Raw genomic sequence first — 17,572 nt, forward strand, 5'->3', positions numbered from 1 at the left:
CCTTTTGCCCTATTGAGTGAGAATATAATTGTGAGAGAAAGCACATGACTCAAAGGAATTTTATATATGGGTCAGTAAAGACTACAAGAAGTTTTGTAAATTACATGCATGTTCTTGGAACAGGAGAGGTGGGTGAGCATCCTGTTTTTACTGTGAGCCTTGTCATACAGAATTGTGAGAACGAATATTTCACACTTATTAAGAGTTCAACTGTCGCATACCAAAAGCTTATGCGGACCTGACTCTATATAATATAAAAACAAAAACAAAAACAAAAAACCCAACAACTTAGCAGCAGTCACCTTTCCACAAAAGCCCCTGAACTGAAGCCATCACCTCCCACCTTTAGCAGCCCTTCTGGGCCCTTTATTCTCTGTCTTTTCTTACCTGTAAAGATGTGTGAACTAAACCCTCATGGTCTTTTCCCTGGTGCTCTGGCAACCCAGCCAGTGATCACTTTTCTGTATACTTTTTCTTTCCATCCAAATAAGATTCAGTTTCAAACATTCTTGGAACTTGAGCATGCTAACTTTAAAAAAATTTTTTTTCCTTTTGTTCTCATGCTAGGAATCTTGAGGACTGACTTGCCCAGAATGCCAGTCCTTCATTAGGGAACAGTCTTTCTTTCGGGAGTGTATACATTAAGGCATGTTTGTGCACGACTTTTGTAGGGACTGGAGGGAGGGGAGTTTTCCATCGCACGGTTTTTATAGTCTTTATTTCCTAGCCAATACAATTGTTTGGGTTATTTGAATAAAAATAAAGGTTTTATTCATTATCATAAGTAGCAAGATGAGCAAGTTTTCCCACTAAATTTTGTGTTTGTGAGTGATATGTTTGTTTTTAAGAAAACGAAGAGTGTTCAGAGAATTCTAAATAATGCAGTATTTAATACTAAATGTGACCCTCTTAAACGAAATGTTCTTTTCCCTGATCTTTCTCAAACTCTAGCAAATCCAAGCAGAATAATCCTAATAGTCCTGGTTTATATTTATACAGTGCCTTACAGCTTGGAAGATACTTTTGCAAAGTTTATTATCTTTGCTTCTACAGCTGTTCTGGAAGGTAACGATTCATGCGTCCTATGACCACTTTGCAAATTCAGCGAACCGTGGCCAGTGTAGACATGATTTTCTTACGGTCACGTGGTTGGTAGTCAAGCTGCAATTCCAATTCCAGTGTTGGAGCCGCAAATCCTGTCATTTTTTTCCAGCAATTGGACTTGAATCAGGGACGAGCTCATGGCCTGTATGTTCCAGGTGCTGTACTGTCTTGGGCACTATAAGCATCAAACGTTTCTTACAGGTCTTTTTGATCACACACCCACACACGAGATCTATAATCTTTGATGAGGAAGACTTAACTTTGCCACTTTGGTTTCTTTAATTTTTTGAATTCTGTATTTTACAAAAAGAAAGAAAAAGACTACAAGAAACAAGTATAACTAAACCATACAAAGATGTTTAAAGAAAAAGCTGGAATCTCCCCTCGGGACTGTCTGCTTCCCCAGGTCCCACCACACAGAGACTGAGGGCAACCATGGTGAATAGACTGGTGTGTTAATACCCAGAGCTGAATAGACGTGTTGTTGCTCAGTCACAAATACCTCTGTATTTTACATTTTTATGTAAATATATAAAGAGGATCTATAGACCTGTTTTTAAAGGAATGAAATAACCCTCTACACATTGTTCTCTGTTTTGTACCTTAATAGCGTATCGTGTAAATTACCGCTTCCCGTTAGATAATGACCTGGCTTCATATGAGATTTGTAATTTCTGTACACACATCACATCCATGTGTGACTTTCCATGAACTGTTTTCCAACACGCTCTTTTGCTCTTTAAGTACTTTTCCCCTCTTATCTCCTCTCTCCTCTCTTTTCCTCTTCTACGGGGCTCTCCCTCTGCCCTGCCACCCGCCCCCCCATAAACACATGTTAACATACTGTACGTATTCTTCTGTGACTTCTTCCACACTCACGCAGCCAGGTACTGACACATGTCTATGCACAAGTGTGTGCACACAGACGCAGAGGATCGGCCCTGAGATGTCGTACAAACAGTCACCGTACCACTTGCCATTTTACGTTTCACACTCGGTCTCCTCTAATGGAAATCCCTTTAGGTCAAATGTCTGAGAGCCAATTCATTCTTCATAACTGCATACTATTTACTCCAAGGTGTGCCTCTACTAAAACTTTTTTTTCTGTTTTTTTTTTCAATTGAAATATAGTTCACACAGCATATTATGTTTGGTTCAGGTGTGCCACATAGTGAGTTGACATTTGCATACCTTATGAAATGGTCCCCACAATCAGTCCTTGTACAAAGTTATCCCAGTGTTATTGACAGCATTCTTTATGCTGTATATCACATCCCCATGGCTTACTTATTTTTTTTATTGAATGAAAGATTTTAAAAATTCTACAGTGCTTTATAATTTTCAAAAGTTTGACACACGTAATTTCATATGATCTTGTACTAACCTCATTTTTAAAATCCCCCAGCCATATCTTGCCCCTCCCCCAACCACTCCTCACTGTTAACCATTAGTTTGTTCTATGTCTCTGTGAGTCTGCTTCTAACTCTGCTGCAACTTACTTAATCATTTCTCTCTTGATGAACATACGCTGTTAGTCAGGTTTAGTCAAGAGAGTGAAACCAGACTATTTTATCATGAAGAATTTAATAGACAGATTCATTGCCTGGATGTAAAAGATCAGTAACTAGGTAACAGAAAAGGCAAAAAAAAAAAAAAAAAAAAGAACAGCAAGATACTTCAAATTGGGATTGCAGGAAGCATTCATCCCCCCATGTCTGAGTGAACAAGGAAAAAAAATTGGAATTATTAAAAGCATGGAAGAGGGGCCCCCCAGAACTGAAACTCATTCTGAGGAGGGAGCCAGCTGGCTGAGGCTAGTGTCTAAAAGTGAGTCAGTGACTGTGAGTGGGAGAAAGGCTTCATGTTTAGCAGCTGTTGCTGCAGGGCCGAACTGCAGCTGCCAAGGGGAAGAAGCCCTTCTGGGTGAGGCTCACTTGCTAGATGCAGATAAGGAGCCAACAGCAAGCAAATCGGACAGAGCAAGTCCCGCTTTCTTTTTCCAGGCTTCCAGGTTCCCTGTGGAGCACTTTCCGGGGAGCTTCGGAGGGAGCCAGGTGACTTTGCAGGGTCCCAGCTCCAGAATAGAATTTAGAAGTATGGCGTAAAAGGTTCCAGACATTAATTTAACTGGCACATCTTTATTGCCAATTTTTTTTTTTTTTTTGTCATTTAAGGACAGAGCTGTATTGTGTCCTTATTCTCGTATCCTTATGGACCTGTGCTTTTATTTCTCTGGGACAGATTCCCAAGAGGGAGATTACTGCATAAAATGATATCTTACATTCCAACAGATGTCCCCAGGTTTTTTTCCAAATAATACAGCAAAAATGCACATTCCTCCTAGCAATTTTTGAGAGAACTCTTTTTCCTCATCCGCGTCAGCAATAGAGGCTATCGCTCTTTTCAGTTTTTCCATCATAGTGGGTATAAAGCAAGGTCTTGTTAGTTTAATTTGCGTTTTCCTGACTGCTTGCGATTTTAAGTATCTTGTCATATGCTAATTAAGAATCTGTAGTTCCTTTTTTGTGCATTTCTCTTCCTAGCTTTTGCTTAATTTTTTTTCTATTAGATTTCTTCCTGTTACCTTTTTTTTGTGTGTGAATAGACAAAACCTCTTTGACTATTATAGAAATTGGACCTCATCAGTATTTTGTCCTGTACTTTTTAAAACTCTATTGTTTGTTTATTCACTTTCATTTTTTGTGTGTTTTCCAAAGTAATTTAACCAAATATGACTTACTGCTTCTGGTTTCTGTATTAGTTATACTGATCTTCCTCACCCCAAGACTGCGTTTATAGTTTAGGCTTATTTCGAAGATGTTTTTATCTTTCACATTTAAGACTTTGTTCTCTCTGGAGTCTGACTGTAGATGTCATTCCATACCGGTTTGACTTTTTCTTCCTCATGGAAGCCAGGTGTCCAGAAGCATTTATTATATCCACTCTCCTTTCAATATTGACTTGAATACCCATTTTGCTATATGTGAAATTCTTATCCCTATTTCTGGATTTTGCAGTATTTCCATTTGGATAGGCTAAACTGTTATAAAAATAAATCCAAAAATGTGACGGCTCCAAGGAAATACAAGTTTACTTCTCTCATGATGGTTTAACGTGTCTCTTCCAAACTGGCAGCAGGCTTTTCACCGTGTGGTCATTCAGGGACTCAGGAGAATTCAGCTCCACTCTTTAATATGTGACTTCCTGGCTTGCTCTGATAGTCATCTTCCTAGCACAGAGCAGTAGAAAAGGAGTGTGGAGGAAAGTTTAGATTTAGGAGACAAGCAGGGAGCTGACAATTGTTAGCCCTCTGCGCATCTCGCTGGAGGAAATTTAGTCGTAGGCAGCCTGTAGCTGGAAGGAAGGACAGGGACATGTCACGTGACTGGCAAGAGGTGTACCTAGTCACTGTTTTCTTAATACAGAAGAAAAGAGAATGGATTTTAGGAAATTTATCAGACATTGCCATGGAATAAGTTTCTTGTATCTACTAAAGTCTTGTTAATTACAGCTTTCTTTTATAACTAGAAACAGTTAGAATTTCTATAGGACCGTATCATCAATAAGATAAAATCGGTTGTTTCTTTTCCAATAATTTTTTCTACCAAATGTTTCATTTTCTTCTTACTTTTGTTACAAACTCTCAGACAAGTTGAATAATAATTGTAAGAGCAAGCATCCCTAACAGAACGTCTTCAATTAACACAATTCTAGTATTTAATTAACACAGTATGTAGTATTCACAGTATCTAGAGTGATATTTGGTGCTGTTTCCTAGGATATTGTCTTTATCACTTTACGAGGTTTTCTTCAACTTTTGTTTCACTCAGGACTTACATTATAGTAAGATTGGCAAAGTTTGTCAAACATCTCTTCGGCACTTGACTATAAGATCATAATGTTTTTCTCTTTCAATATATTGGTCTAATGAATTATTGATAGATTTCCTGATAAGGGGATATCAGAACTAAATCCTATCTATTTTATTCCTTGGGTACTTACTTTTGGTACACCGCCGGTGTATCAAATATACATGCTACTATTAGATATAATAATATTTTAAAAGAATTTTTGCGTCTGTAGTCCCAAATGACCAGAGCATAATTTATTTTCCTTTTTTATTTCTTTCTGAGTACTGTCTTAACACATTGAAGTTACATTTATGCAGGATTAATAATATGAATTAAGGAAGTTTCTATTTCTATAGTCAAGAATAGTGTAAATAAAATTAAAATTATGTATTCTTTTAAAGTAAGATACAACTTAGTTGTGAAACCATCATGCACTTTACAGGGCATATAGACTTTTATTTGTTTATCCAGTCTCTTCTTTGTTAATGATCTATTCATTGACATTATCATCGATTTATTTCCTCTTCTTGAATAAATTCTGACAACTTTTATTGTGCTAGAATGTGACCCATTTCCTCTAGGTTTTCAAATTTGTAGTAATACCATTACATATAGCGGTCTTTTATAATTTTTCTAACTTCTTCTTTATCTCTGGTTATATATCCTTTCTCATTTCCTATATGTTTCTGCTCTCTTTAACAATTCTTACAGGAAATTCATCTATTTTGTAATTATTTTCAAAAATCTGCTATAAGAAATATTCTTTGTCCTTCTTGTTTATATCCATTTAATGAGTTTTAGTGTTCATATTTTATTATTTTCTTTTTCCTGCATCCTTTTGTTTTGTCTTGTTACTGTGTTTTTTAATAATGAAGGCTTTTAGTCAGAAATTCTTATCTGGATATAGGTTTTGTTGTGTTACATAGGCTCTTCATATAACATTTTCCAGAGTTTCTGGCTATAATTTTTCAGAGATTTCATTTCTTTGGAGCAAGGATTATCTTAATACATGTTAGTTAGTTTTCAAGTGATCAAAATTTATTAGTAATTTTGCAAAATTTTATTTCTGATTTTATTGACCCAAAATGAAAAGAAGTACCCTATAAAATCTCTACCTGAAGATTTTTGTTCAAGTATTATTTGAAGCCAAATAAATTTTAAATGCCTCATAGGCATTTTAAAACGTTTTTTTTTATTTAAAGGACATGAGATTTTTAGTATATCTATTAATCAAGTTTTATTGCATTATTCAGTGTCTCTGTGTTGTTTATTTTTTGTTTATCAGCTACGTTGCTTTCAAAGACTTTTCTTCTCTTCCAAGCTTTAATTCTTTAATTGTTCTAGCAGAAACAATTTCATGATTTACTTAGAATTTTTTAAATGACCCTCAAAATTGTCTCTTTTTTTCCTTCTTTCAGATATCTTGATTTTAGCCTGGAAGGATGAGGAGGTGGGGGGAAAAGGGGGGAAAGAAAACTACAGAATAACATCATATCAGTGGTCTGTGTGAGATTGTCTTATTCTGATTTCTGCAGTCAGAAATAGTTTGTTTTTTCCTTTTGTTTACTTAAAAAATAACAAAATACTCCTTTCAAACTTCTATACTGCCCTCTTTTGACCAATGATATAATATACAGTTTATTCCTCTCTGGATAAACACTATGCCCACTGTATCATGCCTTCTTTGACACAGGGCATTCCCTTTTAAAGGAACTATGTCACTTTCCTTAGATAATAACATTAAACATGTTAAAATAATTTAGTAATGATTTCCTCATCTGGTCATCATTTTTTTCCCCACTGGTAGTAAAAATCCAGCCATGTTTAGAAAGGTCAAATTTGAAAAACAATTACTATTGTATTAATAATCATCTCACGATGAAACTAACAATACCAGATACATTCATATCAAACCAAAAATTAGAAACTTTTTGAAAAGATTTAAAACAACTCAATGAGAAAAAAACAAACAACCCAATCCAAAAATGGGCAGAAGACCTAAACAAGCAATTCTCCAATGAAGACATACAAATGGCCAATAGGCATATGAAAATATGCTCAATATCGCTAAAAACACTTAATGAAACTAGAAGTCTCTCCCTCTGCATACCATGAATAACCTGCTGAGACTGATCTTCCAAAGTAGCTCAGCATTATTCCTTGATGATCTCATAATTTTTGTTGCAGACTTATATGGAACTCTTGTTGGTTTCAACTTCTAGTGACCTACAAGGTAATTATAATTTAGGTACCAGCAGGTTGTGTTAGATTCCAAGGCAGCTTCTATTTAATCTAAGGTTAAGAATTTAAACTGATCAGAATGAGGTATGACCACCATATTTGACTAATCTCCAAAGAACACTATGTCATTGCAATAGTGATAAGACAAACCACCCGATTAATTAGTAGCAAATTGGGCAGATTGATTTGGAAGTTTTCCAGGAGAGAAAGATGCTTCTGGTGCTTTGCTTCCAAAGCAAAACAGACCAAACTTCCTTAACCCCCTTTGGTAGAGAGAAGTTTGATTTATCATTCTTAAATGTTATATGCCCTGAATCTAATCCACAACAGAAGTGGAATTGCAGGACAGAGAAACTAAGATGTTTGTGTTAAAAATTATGGGTTTACTAACCTAGGAGGATTATCATGATTTTTGAGGGGATTCTTTGGGTGTTTTCCCTTCCTGATGGAAATATTATGACCTTGTAATCCATAAAATGTTTTCATTTATAACTTACATATTTGATCCTTACAGCAATCCCCAAGATATGATCTGCCCATTTCACGGTGAGGAAGTTGGAGTCCTGGGATCTCCAACATATGCCTGCTAGACCTAGTGCCCTAGCCCAGGTCTAGTTGAAGTCCCACGCTGCGTCACCACCGGCACAGTGACAGTGTGACCTCTCCCTTCCCGTGTGTTTACTGGAATAGAAGTGATGGCAAACTGGGTCATGACAAAAAGCTAGCCTTTGCCCAAGCTTGTTTCTTTCTTTCCATTGCCCAACCTTGTATTAGGAGAAAAGAGAACCAAAGGATATCAAGGTGAAATACATCTTGAAATTCGAAATAATCAAGCAGAGGGTCCCCTGCCCCCACCATTAGATTGGGGGATACTGGCGAAGTGTATGGGAATTGTCTGCTTATGAGAACCCCATGCTGAACCCATTCACAACTGTGAAGGGACCTGTCCTTGTTCCTATCTGAAAACACTACGAAGTCCCATTTGGTCTGAAAAAATTAAGTAACATGATGCCAAATTTAATGTGTATAGTACTTCTTGGTTCTTGCTGAAACACCTTTCATTTCTAGTTCTTTGATCGTGTTCTCAAAGATCATATAAATATAGAAAACATTCATAAAACGAGCAGGACAACAAAACCCCCTCCAAAGCCTGTTTATATTACTGACCTCTGATCCAGCCAACAGTGTGTCACAATCCTGAATTTCACTGCGAAGGAAAGATGGATGGGTTTTGTTTTCTTGTCTATAGAAAAGGAGTTGAGATGTCAGTAGGAAAGTACCTCTCTCCATCACCGGAGGAAGCTAATCAAGGAAAAATGTCTTCAGGGTAGCACAGACATTAATCTCCAGCTGGAGATCACAGGGCTGTTACGAGGTGTAACTAATCGTACAGTTGTGACTCATCTGGGTCTGTAATAACCTCCTCCGCAGTGACATCGGAGGTTGTATGAGATGTTGCATGTAAAAGAAAAAGAAAAAGAAAAAATGTTGCTGGGAAGGCGGGAAGGCTGCAAGCCCATGCGAGACACAGCGAGAGTTTGCAGGGAACGCAGTTGCTGTGTTTCCATAATAACATTTGTGCCATATCCTGTCATCACTGACTTTCTGAAACTGTCTTGAGTAGTCGTCACCGGGCAATTTCAGACCCACAGGTTGTTATAACAACTTTGTTCTCAGAAATGACCTCTCTCAAGATGCACTGTAGCTGTCTGCTCAGGTGCACTGCGGGGTTGAGTTCAGATGCTCAGAACATTCTTTTAAACAAAGAATCCTAAAGTGTTAGTTTAGATATTTCACAAACTTTTGGTTTTCAGAACAGGCTCTCCCAACAGCATTTTCTCTATGGAGGAAAGGTGTGCTGTGATCTCTTGATCCATGTAAAATGCATAGTGTCTGCTTATTCTGCTTGTTGGTCAATTATCCACCAGCAGATAATCGGCAGAGTGGTCTCAGCAGAAACTGATGGGCTGGCCCTGGCTTGGGCAGAGCTCTGTGGTCGCAAGAAACAGAAGCCTCCTGGGCTTTGAACAACGGGGTGCCACTCTTTAAGGACCCTTTCTACTTTAAAATTGTATGATTTTCTTAAAAAGTATCGATTCAAAACCTCTTTAGGCCTCTTTTCTCCTAAACTGGAAATTCCCTAAGAGGCAAGAACTGAGGTATAATTTTTTTAAACTTATTTTTAAGTTTTAAAATTTAAAATAATTTTAAAAATATTTTCAATTTAAACAATTCAAAGTCTGAAATGTTTAAAGTATCTTTAATTTTTCTTAATTCTGAAAATAAAACACCAAGAAAATGTATTTTAGAAGAACACAAGTTAGATGCTGTGGGCCATGTATCTGGTATGCAATATTTACTGACACTGAGAACCAGAATTGTACTGTTTTAGAATTTTCTAGTAGCAAAAGCAAAAGTGGGGATAATGAACTATATTTTCATTGCTAATCCTATTTCAAAGGAACTACATATGTTTTTCTAGAGAAATAAGCATTTCCTGGATATAAATACTCTGAGACTGATATAAACCCTGATACTAATTGAAACATTTTCAAAAGGACACTGATATGTACTAGAGATTTAAAATTTGGTAAGAGAAATACCACATTTTATAATAAGCAATTTTTATGTTTATCTCTCAGAACAGCACAGAGAAGTTCTCCATGTTGGCCTGTTCTGTGTTTTCTTTTTTCAGCAGGAAAGATGATGGCTACATTTTTAATCAGTGTCTCTAATTTTATTTATTTTTCAGAATGACAAATCCCCAGGGCGATCTGCAAGTCGATCAAGTAATATTTCAAAAGTAAGTGAACTACATTCATTTTTTCCTAACTGTTTATTCATTTACATATTTTATGAGTTCAGGTCAATATTTTATAGCATTTAACCTGTAATTCTTGTCTGTGAGCAATACACAAATATGACTTGTTAATGTTTTTAACTATCCTAAGATTTTACTGTTGTAGAAGAACATGATTTTGCACAACAAAGTGAGTTAAGCTATTTTTCCTCTTCAGCGCAGTATGCAAAAGATTATTTGCTACTTTCAAAGTGTCAAAGTATGTTTTTTCTCTCACGTCAAGCCTCAGAGAGCTGCGCTGTGGCATAGCCAAGTTGAAACTGCATCAACATTCATGATGTAACTCCCATGAATTCAGTTATTCCAGGAGTTTGGGCTCAACTGTACTGGAATTTAACCAGGACAGGTTTTAGAAAGCAATTTAATTTAAGACGTTAATTTGGTCGTATTTGCCTTATTGAGTTAATGGATGCAAAAATCAAAATACTCCCTAGACTGTCTGTAAATCCAAGCAAGACACCAGAATGTTGAAAAGATTGTAGCAGGGGAGAGATCATCTAGATTTTTATTTTGCCTGGAAAACAAAATTTAAGAGCTCTTTTCTAAAAATGAGGTAGCAGGCAATATATAGACTTGGTGCTTGGGGAGCGAAAAGTCATTTAGAGCCATTTGTGAAATTGGAAAATTATGACTTCCAAAAATGTAATTCTGACAAAGATGAATTTACCACAAAGAGAACTTCCATCTCAGGGCCCCTCACTGGCCAGCACCCTTCCACAGCCCTGAACTCAATTTTTTGTCTGTAATTTTATATTTCTTTCCTTCAGGAGGGCCCCCCAAACACTGACACAAACTATAGGCACTACAGAACACAGACCCACTTCCAACTTAGGGAAGGTTCTGTTTTGTTTTGAGAAACAAAGGACTTTATTACTCATTTAAAAATAGGAGTAACCAGAGTATTAACATTTTATTAAGCTGGTTGCCTGAGGCCAGTTCTTATGAGAAAATACAAGATGGTCAGATGGCACTTGTGAACGTACTGGGTTGGAGGTAGAGGTGGAACCCTATGCTTAGGAAACTTTTTTTTTATTTAATTTAATTTAATTTTTTTGTTGAAGGGGGGTAATTCGGTTTATTTGTTTATTTTTAGAGGAGGTACTGGGGAGCAAATCTATTATTTTTAATAGACAGCGAGCACGCCTGTCCGTTGGCCTATAGAGAGACCGTATCTCCGTGTTGCGCTGCCAGCCACTGTATAAACATGCTCCATAAGCTGGCCCAGAACAAAAGCAGGGTGTGCACAGATGCACAGGACCACAGAGCTTGGTATCTCAACCCTTGAAAGTGCACATTTCTAAGGACATTCCAATCCGGGCACCTTCCTAACCTTGGAGAGCCCAGGTGGCCCTGTGGTTAAAGCACTTACCCTGGAGCGAGAGGATCTGAGAGTTTAAGTGGCCGCTGTCACTTCCTGTGTACGTGTCCTGAGACACTCACTCAACCTCCCTGAGACACACTCGCCTCCTCTCTGACCTGAGGTGATGATATCAGTCACTTGATGGTTTTCTTAAGTAGTTGTCAATTAAAACAACACCTTTCAAATGTCGATCATCTTTGTCACATCATGAAGAGCCTCGCCTGCAACTGCACAACATGGTCATCTTTCTGAATGTGAATGTGAATGTTGACCTAGAAACCCTGTAAGCAGTACTGACAGCTCTTTTGTCATGCTAAGTATTGCTTTGTGATCCAGCGACAAAACTGTGTCTGCCTTTCCAAACCGTGGTTTGACTTTGACATACTGCAGCTCATTTATAACGTTTACCTTTTTATTTATTCTTTAAGAAATTAAAAAAGTCAGAAGTGTAGTTTCCCTCCTATGAGGTCTTCTTCCAGGCTCTGACACGTCTTACTTGCAGCCTTGTGCGGGAGACATGAATGATAAAAGTGCATTATATTCAGAGAGAAAAGAAATGCTCTGCTCTAGTTCCTCTAATTGTACAAGAGCAAAAACTCAACCATCACACACCTGTAGGGATGAAAAGATTTCAGTGTGCTTAAGTTTCTTTTAATCAAGCCAATATAATGGTGCTTTTATTTACGTTCAGAATGACAGTCACAAACGCTAAATCCAATGTTAAGCCCTCACTACTTTCTAACGAATTACTAAGTGATAACTTTTCATTAAGACCACATAACTTACCAAGTATGGGATGGAAAATTCTAGCAATATTTGAGTCCTTTGATTTTTAAAGTGGTGGCAAAAACATTAAAGCGGAACAAGATTTTTTTTCTCTAATTTTGTCAGAGTCATTTTTATGTAAAAAAAAGACTGAACTTCTCAAGGGTGTGATAATCAAGATACCAGATTAAGAGCATGGATTTCAGAGTAACTGCCTCGGAGCGTTACGTAACTTCCTTTGTAACTATATTTGTAAAAGCAGAGTGTATAACAGTATTTATCTCTTGGAGGGGTACTCAGCACAGCACTGCTCTTATTGTAGGGATTTTAATATTGATGTCTTGGTGATGGCACAGTAAGTACTCAGTAATGTTTTTGTGAGCAAATGAATGTGAGACACTGGTTATAGCATATGCATTGATTTCTGAGTAGAATAAGAATAAATAACAGATTGGACAGGACAAAGTAAAATTTAGGATTAAGTAAAATGTTTGTGACCTGACATCATTTTTTTGGAAAAAAAAATACTGCACATTCTTGTTTCATTAAAAAGTGCACATATGTTTAACAATAAAAATGCTCCCAGGTCAGGAGCAGCGTTACGCATCATGGGTGTCTCCCTTCACTTTTGTCAAGTCTGTGCCATCCCTGATCCCTTGACAAAGGAAACTCACAGATGGTAGAGAGGGCTCCATCCGGACAGTGTGGCAGAGCCATGCTCCGCATGGCTGCGTCTGCCTTCCTGCCCGGGTCCTGCGGTTCCTGGAGCAGACTTCCTTGTCATCAGTATTTGGGGGATGTCTCCATCAGGAACCTTATTCTCTGCTGGGAATGACGGAGTGACGGAAACATCCCGTCCACCTCCTCAGTGAGCTTACAGAGAAGTCATGACATAGACATGTGACGTGCAATTTAAGACATACACAAATTATAATTTAAGTAGAACTGTACCACTCCCTGTGCAGAAAAGATAAGACAGCAAGCAGGCCTGCACCCCTCACCTCTAGAAAGGCCTGCTGGCAGGGCTGGCCCTTGGCTGGGATTTCAGGAATGGGGTCCCCCGACCCTGAACTGGTAGGAATGGCTCGTGTTGCCTAAACTGTGCAGAGAGCACGGTTGATCCCAGACTGCCTGCCGTCCTTACGCGAGTCTGGAGTTTGGCCATGTGCTAGACAGTGAGGACCCACGTGATCAGCCCTCGGTAAAAAGTCCAGGCATTGGGTCTCTAAGGAGCTTCCCTGGTAGACAGCCCGCCTCCTCTGTTGTCACCACCCTCGGCCACAGGAATTAAGTGCCTCCTGTATGACTGCCCCGGGAGTGAGCCTGTGGAAGTCTAGGAGCTCTCCTCCCAGGTCCCTCTGGGCATCACTGCGTGTGCCTTTTCCCTTTGCTGACTTTGCTTTGTGTCCTTTCACTGTAATAAATCAGAGGCACGAATATGACTGTGTGTTCAGTCCTGTGAAGTTTCTAGAAAATCACTGAACCTGGGCAGAGTCATGGGAAGCCCCGGTGCACCAGCCAAAAAAGTTCAGACAGGGAACTGTGGGACTTCAGAGCGCGGTCACTTCCGTTTGGTGGCAGGCAGCACTGGAGAAGAATTGTGTATAAACAGGGACTTAGACAACAGGTACGACTTAATCAAATGTAAGAGAAGTATGTTTAGGGGCGTCAAAGGCCAAGACACAGGAGCTGGAAAGCATGGGTCATCAGGCAGAAAGGTACACAAAATAGTTTTTAGGGCTTTTGCCCCAGAACTTGGGTAACAGGATGCATTCTCTTTAATTGTACAAGTGTTAACCTGGTTTAGAAATACAGAGATGGATTTAGAACTCATCAAGATTCTTGAGACTTTTATTTTTTGGTAAATAGGGATGAAACGGAACATTATTATTTTTGCAGGGTTGTATCCTGACTTGATTGCTGTGGTGAATATGAAATATTTGAGGACAGGATAAAACACTTGTTGAATTGTTAGTAAGCCCTACATTTTTTCTCCAGTCTTTACCTCTGAATCTTTTTACCCTACAGTATTCAACTGCAATTATATTTTGAGTTTTCTGGTCATTCCGACTTCGAGTATTTTTATTAGTTCATATTTCTAATTTAAGGACATATAAGACAGACTTGTGACTCTTTTTTTCCTTCTTATTCTAATAGAATTTGTGTGCCTTGGCTATGTTAATACTGATCTAAAAGCTACAGAGAAGCTTTATAGGTTTAAAACAATCTGTGTCAAAATACCTTCAGTGTGAACACGCCAGCCTTAATTTTTCACCACTCACTTTTCCTTTGACAAGCTGCTTTTGACATGAGTGTTTGCTGATGCTTTATAACACACACAGAGCACAAATAGTTTCCTGAAGATGTAAAATTAGCAGAATTTGGCTTGTACTTAATCTAAGGGGAAGAATCATTGCCTTCAGCCAGCAACAGTATGTTTTGCATTTCACCAGAAAACCCTTTCAAGAGCAAACTGTCAAAAGGAAAGAAGGCCTTGTCCTTCCAGCTCAAATTAACGCCTAGAATTTTCTTTTAAATAAAACACTTTTGGCTTTTTGGTCTATGTAGGATGCAGGTCACAAAATCTAATCTACTTATAAAAAGAAAGTCAAAAGCCACTACTGAACAAGTAACATCTCAGTGTCCCTTATTTCCTGTTATGGTCCCTAGACCTCACTTTCACTGACAAAGCACCTTCTAAATTGTTCAGTCGGTCTCTACCTAGAAATATCCTATACAATGTGAAAGGTGGTACATAGAATATAAAATATGATTGCTAGAGCCTTCTCTTTCCCCGTCTGCGTGCCCCAGCTTTCCCTGCAGAAAATGAAGGTGTATGGCATTGTCAACGCAATTTATTCAACAAACATTTTTCAAGGTTGTACTGTGTACGAGTCATTCTGTCAGTCACAGTGTTTTAAAGCGATGTTTTCTTTTGATCAAACAAATACTCTGATTTGACTTCTGTAAAATCTTCATCTCTTCCTATTTGGCCAGATTTGCCTTTAAGATTCCAATGCGCGTTCCAGCAAGGTCAAGGTGAGAGCAGCCCCCACGTTTAAAATGTATTGGGAATTCGTTCCGCTGAACCTGAGCCAGGCGTTTGCATCTCTGAGCAGGTGTTTAATGTTCTGGCTTAGGGAGAGATCCATCTTGGTTTGCTTGTACAAGGGGCAGATAAATCAGCCGTACCTTCAGATTATATATCTTGAGAGGATGAGTTTGACAGGGTGATGAAATAACATAGGATGTAGAATTAGGAAACGGCTAGAAATGAAGTGGAGTAATTTGAGAACTGTCATAGAGCCGGCGTCAGGGTCTGTCCTGAGACCAAAGCTGAGTAAATGAGTATAAATTTAGTTGAATTAGTAAAGATGGTGGCAGCAGGTTAAGAAAGCCTGAGACCTTCTTACACCCTGGGGCTTTTTCTTTCTTGTTTTAAAATTTTACTTATTTGGGTGGCAGGGGTAACTAGGTTGATTTATTATGTATTTGTTTATTTGATGGAGGTACTGGGGATTGAACCCAGGACCTCGTGCCTGCTAAGCATGTGCTCTACCACTGAGACCTACCCTTGCTCTTTTTTTCTTTATTTACACTCACTCCTCAGACAATCTCATCTGGCCTCACGACTGGTAGAATCAATGTGCCAATGATTCTCAAATAGATATTTCTAGCCCAGAGTTCTGCCAGGAATTCCAGACTCAAGTATTCTACCTTGATTTTCCACATGAGTGTGTAACAGGAATCTGTCTCAGGGCAGGTGTCCCTAGAAGCCAATTCTGAGATGGAATTTTCTGCAGTGCTGCACTGTGGGAGTGCAGTCAGAACAGCAGGACGGAGGAGAAGGAAGTCAAGAAAGGTTCTCCTGCTCTGCAAGAGGACCCTGCCCTATGAAGTGAACTTGAAGTTGTCCCCCTCCCAAGGCATGGGAGCAGGGCTTGTCTCCTCTTCACCAGCCATCCAGGCTCAGGTCACTTAGAGGGAAGTGTCCAGGCACTTTCTCTTAAGCCAAGGGCAGTTTTCCAAAGAGAATCACGGTCACAAGACTTTGGAAACCAAAGTGCCCAGAAGCTGCAGGAGTCAGGTTCTGACACGGTCAAAGGGGCCAGACTGGGTCTTGGTGGCACCTGCTACAGCCTGTCCATTGACCACTTAGATCCATGTGACCTCGTCCCATCCTGTCTTGGTCACGTACAGATGATGACTGGTCACAATGTCTGAGGAAAAGGTGAGAAGACATGGATTGGTAGGATGAGCTGCCAAAGCCCTCACTGGTTCCTCTCTTCTGCCTGCTTATCCCCAGTGTCCCTCATTCCCACTGATCAGTTCTGTCAGATGAGCCGGCTTGCTGGTGAGGGGTCTCTGACCCCCTAGTCCTTATCACCATGCCCTGAATAGGCTGGGGTTGCTGTGATCAACCATTTGAAGTTACACCTGGGTGTTGGGTAAGTGGGAACATGCTGCAGTGGATTCCCCAAGGTTTAAAGTTTATTTTGCTTCCTCATTATGTGGTCACAACCCTGCCTCCTCATGATGGCTAAGTCCATTGTTCAGTGAATTGCTGCTCTGCCTACCAGACAATGGAAATTGTGTTATCAAGCTCATGAGGGGAAGCTCCCATCATGGGGTCCACTGATGTCCTGAGCGTAGACCTGATGGACCAGTCATGGGGTCCACTGATGTCCTGATCAGTCTTTCTAGAGCCAAGTTGCATGCCAGGAGCTGCTTTCCATACTATGAGAACTCTGCAGTGGCATGGCCTTGGTCCAGAACACTAGGGTTTTCACTGCATATCTCCATTTGGGGCTTGACAGAGAACGTGCATTACTTTCCTATTTCCCATGGTACCTCTGTATATAGTGTGAGAGTTGCCTCTTATTGTGGCTCTGGCATTAAGGTTGCTTTTACTGAAACTTACACTGCTCCAGAACATTCTCTCATTCCAGTCCCCAATCAAAACAGGCAGCCTCCTGAGTCATCTGATAAAGGGTCTGAGAATTATTCCAAAGTGTGGTTTTTGCTCTAAAACCCAGAATCCCACCAGGCACTGTCTTTCTTAATAGAGGGTTCAGATGCCGAATGATCCTTCATCCTGAAGGGACTGTCTGGACACGCACCACACCGTGGGGTCTGTAAGGGTTCCCTGGTCTGGCCAGTCCCCAGGTATTCGTGGGATCTTTCTCTGCCCTCTGGAATGCGTGTCCTAATCAAGGTCTTCAGCTCACTGGCCCTTCCTGCCCAGTAGATCTGATTTGTATGATATCATCACACAATGTACCGATCTGATGTTTGACAATCGCCAGCCAGTTAAGATTACCTACAGTCTGTATGTGCCCTATTCCTGGGGCTGGAGCAGGGATGTGTACTGCTGTCCATGCCAGGTGCAAG

At 39.4% G+C, this 17,572-nt stretch overlaps 1 protein-coding gene across 3 annotated transcripts in view; it reads left to right on the forward strand.

Moving 5' to 3' along the window:
• MARCHF1 (membrane associated ring-CH-type finger 1) overlaps positions 1 to 17,572 on the forward strand; it is a 779,824-nt gene that overhangs the window by 609,439 nt on the left and 152,813 nt on the right. For all 3 annotated transcript variants that reach the window (XM_032465582.1, XM_032465591.1, XM_032465596.1), the window contains one exon: positions 9,949 to 9,999. In XM_032465582.1, the coding sequence (XP_032321473.1) occupies positions 9,949 to 9,999 (51 nt within the window). The remainder of the gene's footprint in view (positions 1 to 9,948; positions 10,000 to 17,572) is intronic.

This window comes from Camelus ferus, chromosome 2 (assembly GCF_009834535.1).
Source record: "Camelus ferus isolate YT-003-E chromosome 2, BCGSAC_Cfer_1.0, whole genome shotgun sequence".
Taxonomy (NCBI): domain Eukaryota; kingdom Metazoa; phylum Chordata; class Mammalia; order Artiodactyla; family Camelidae; genus Camelus; species Camelus ferus.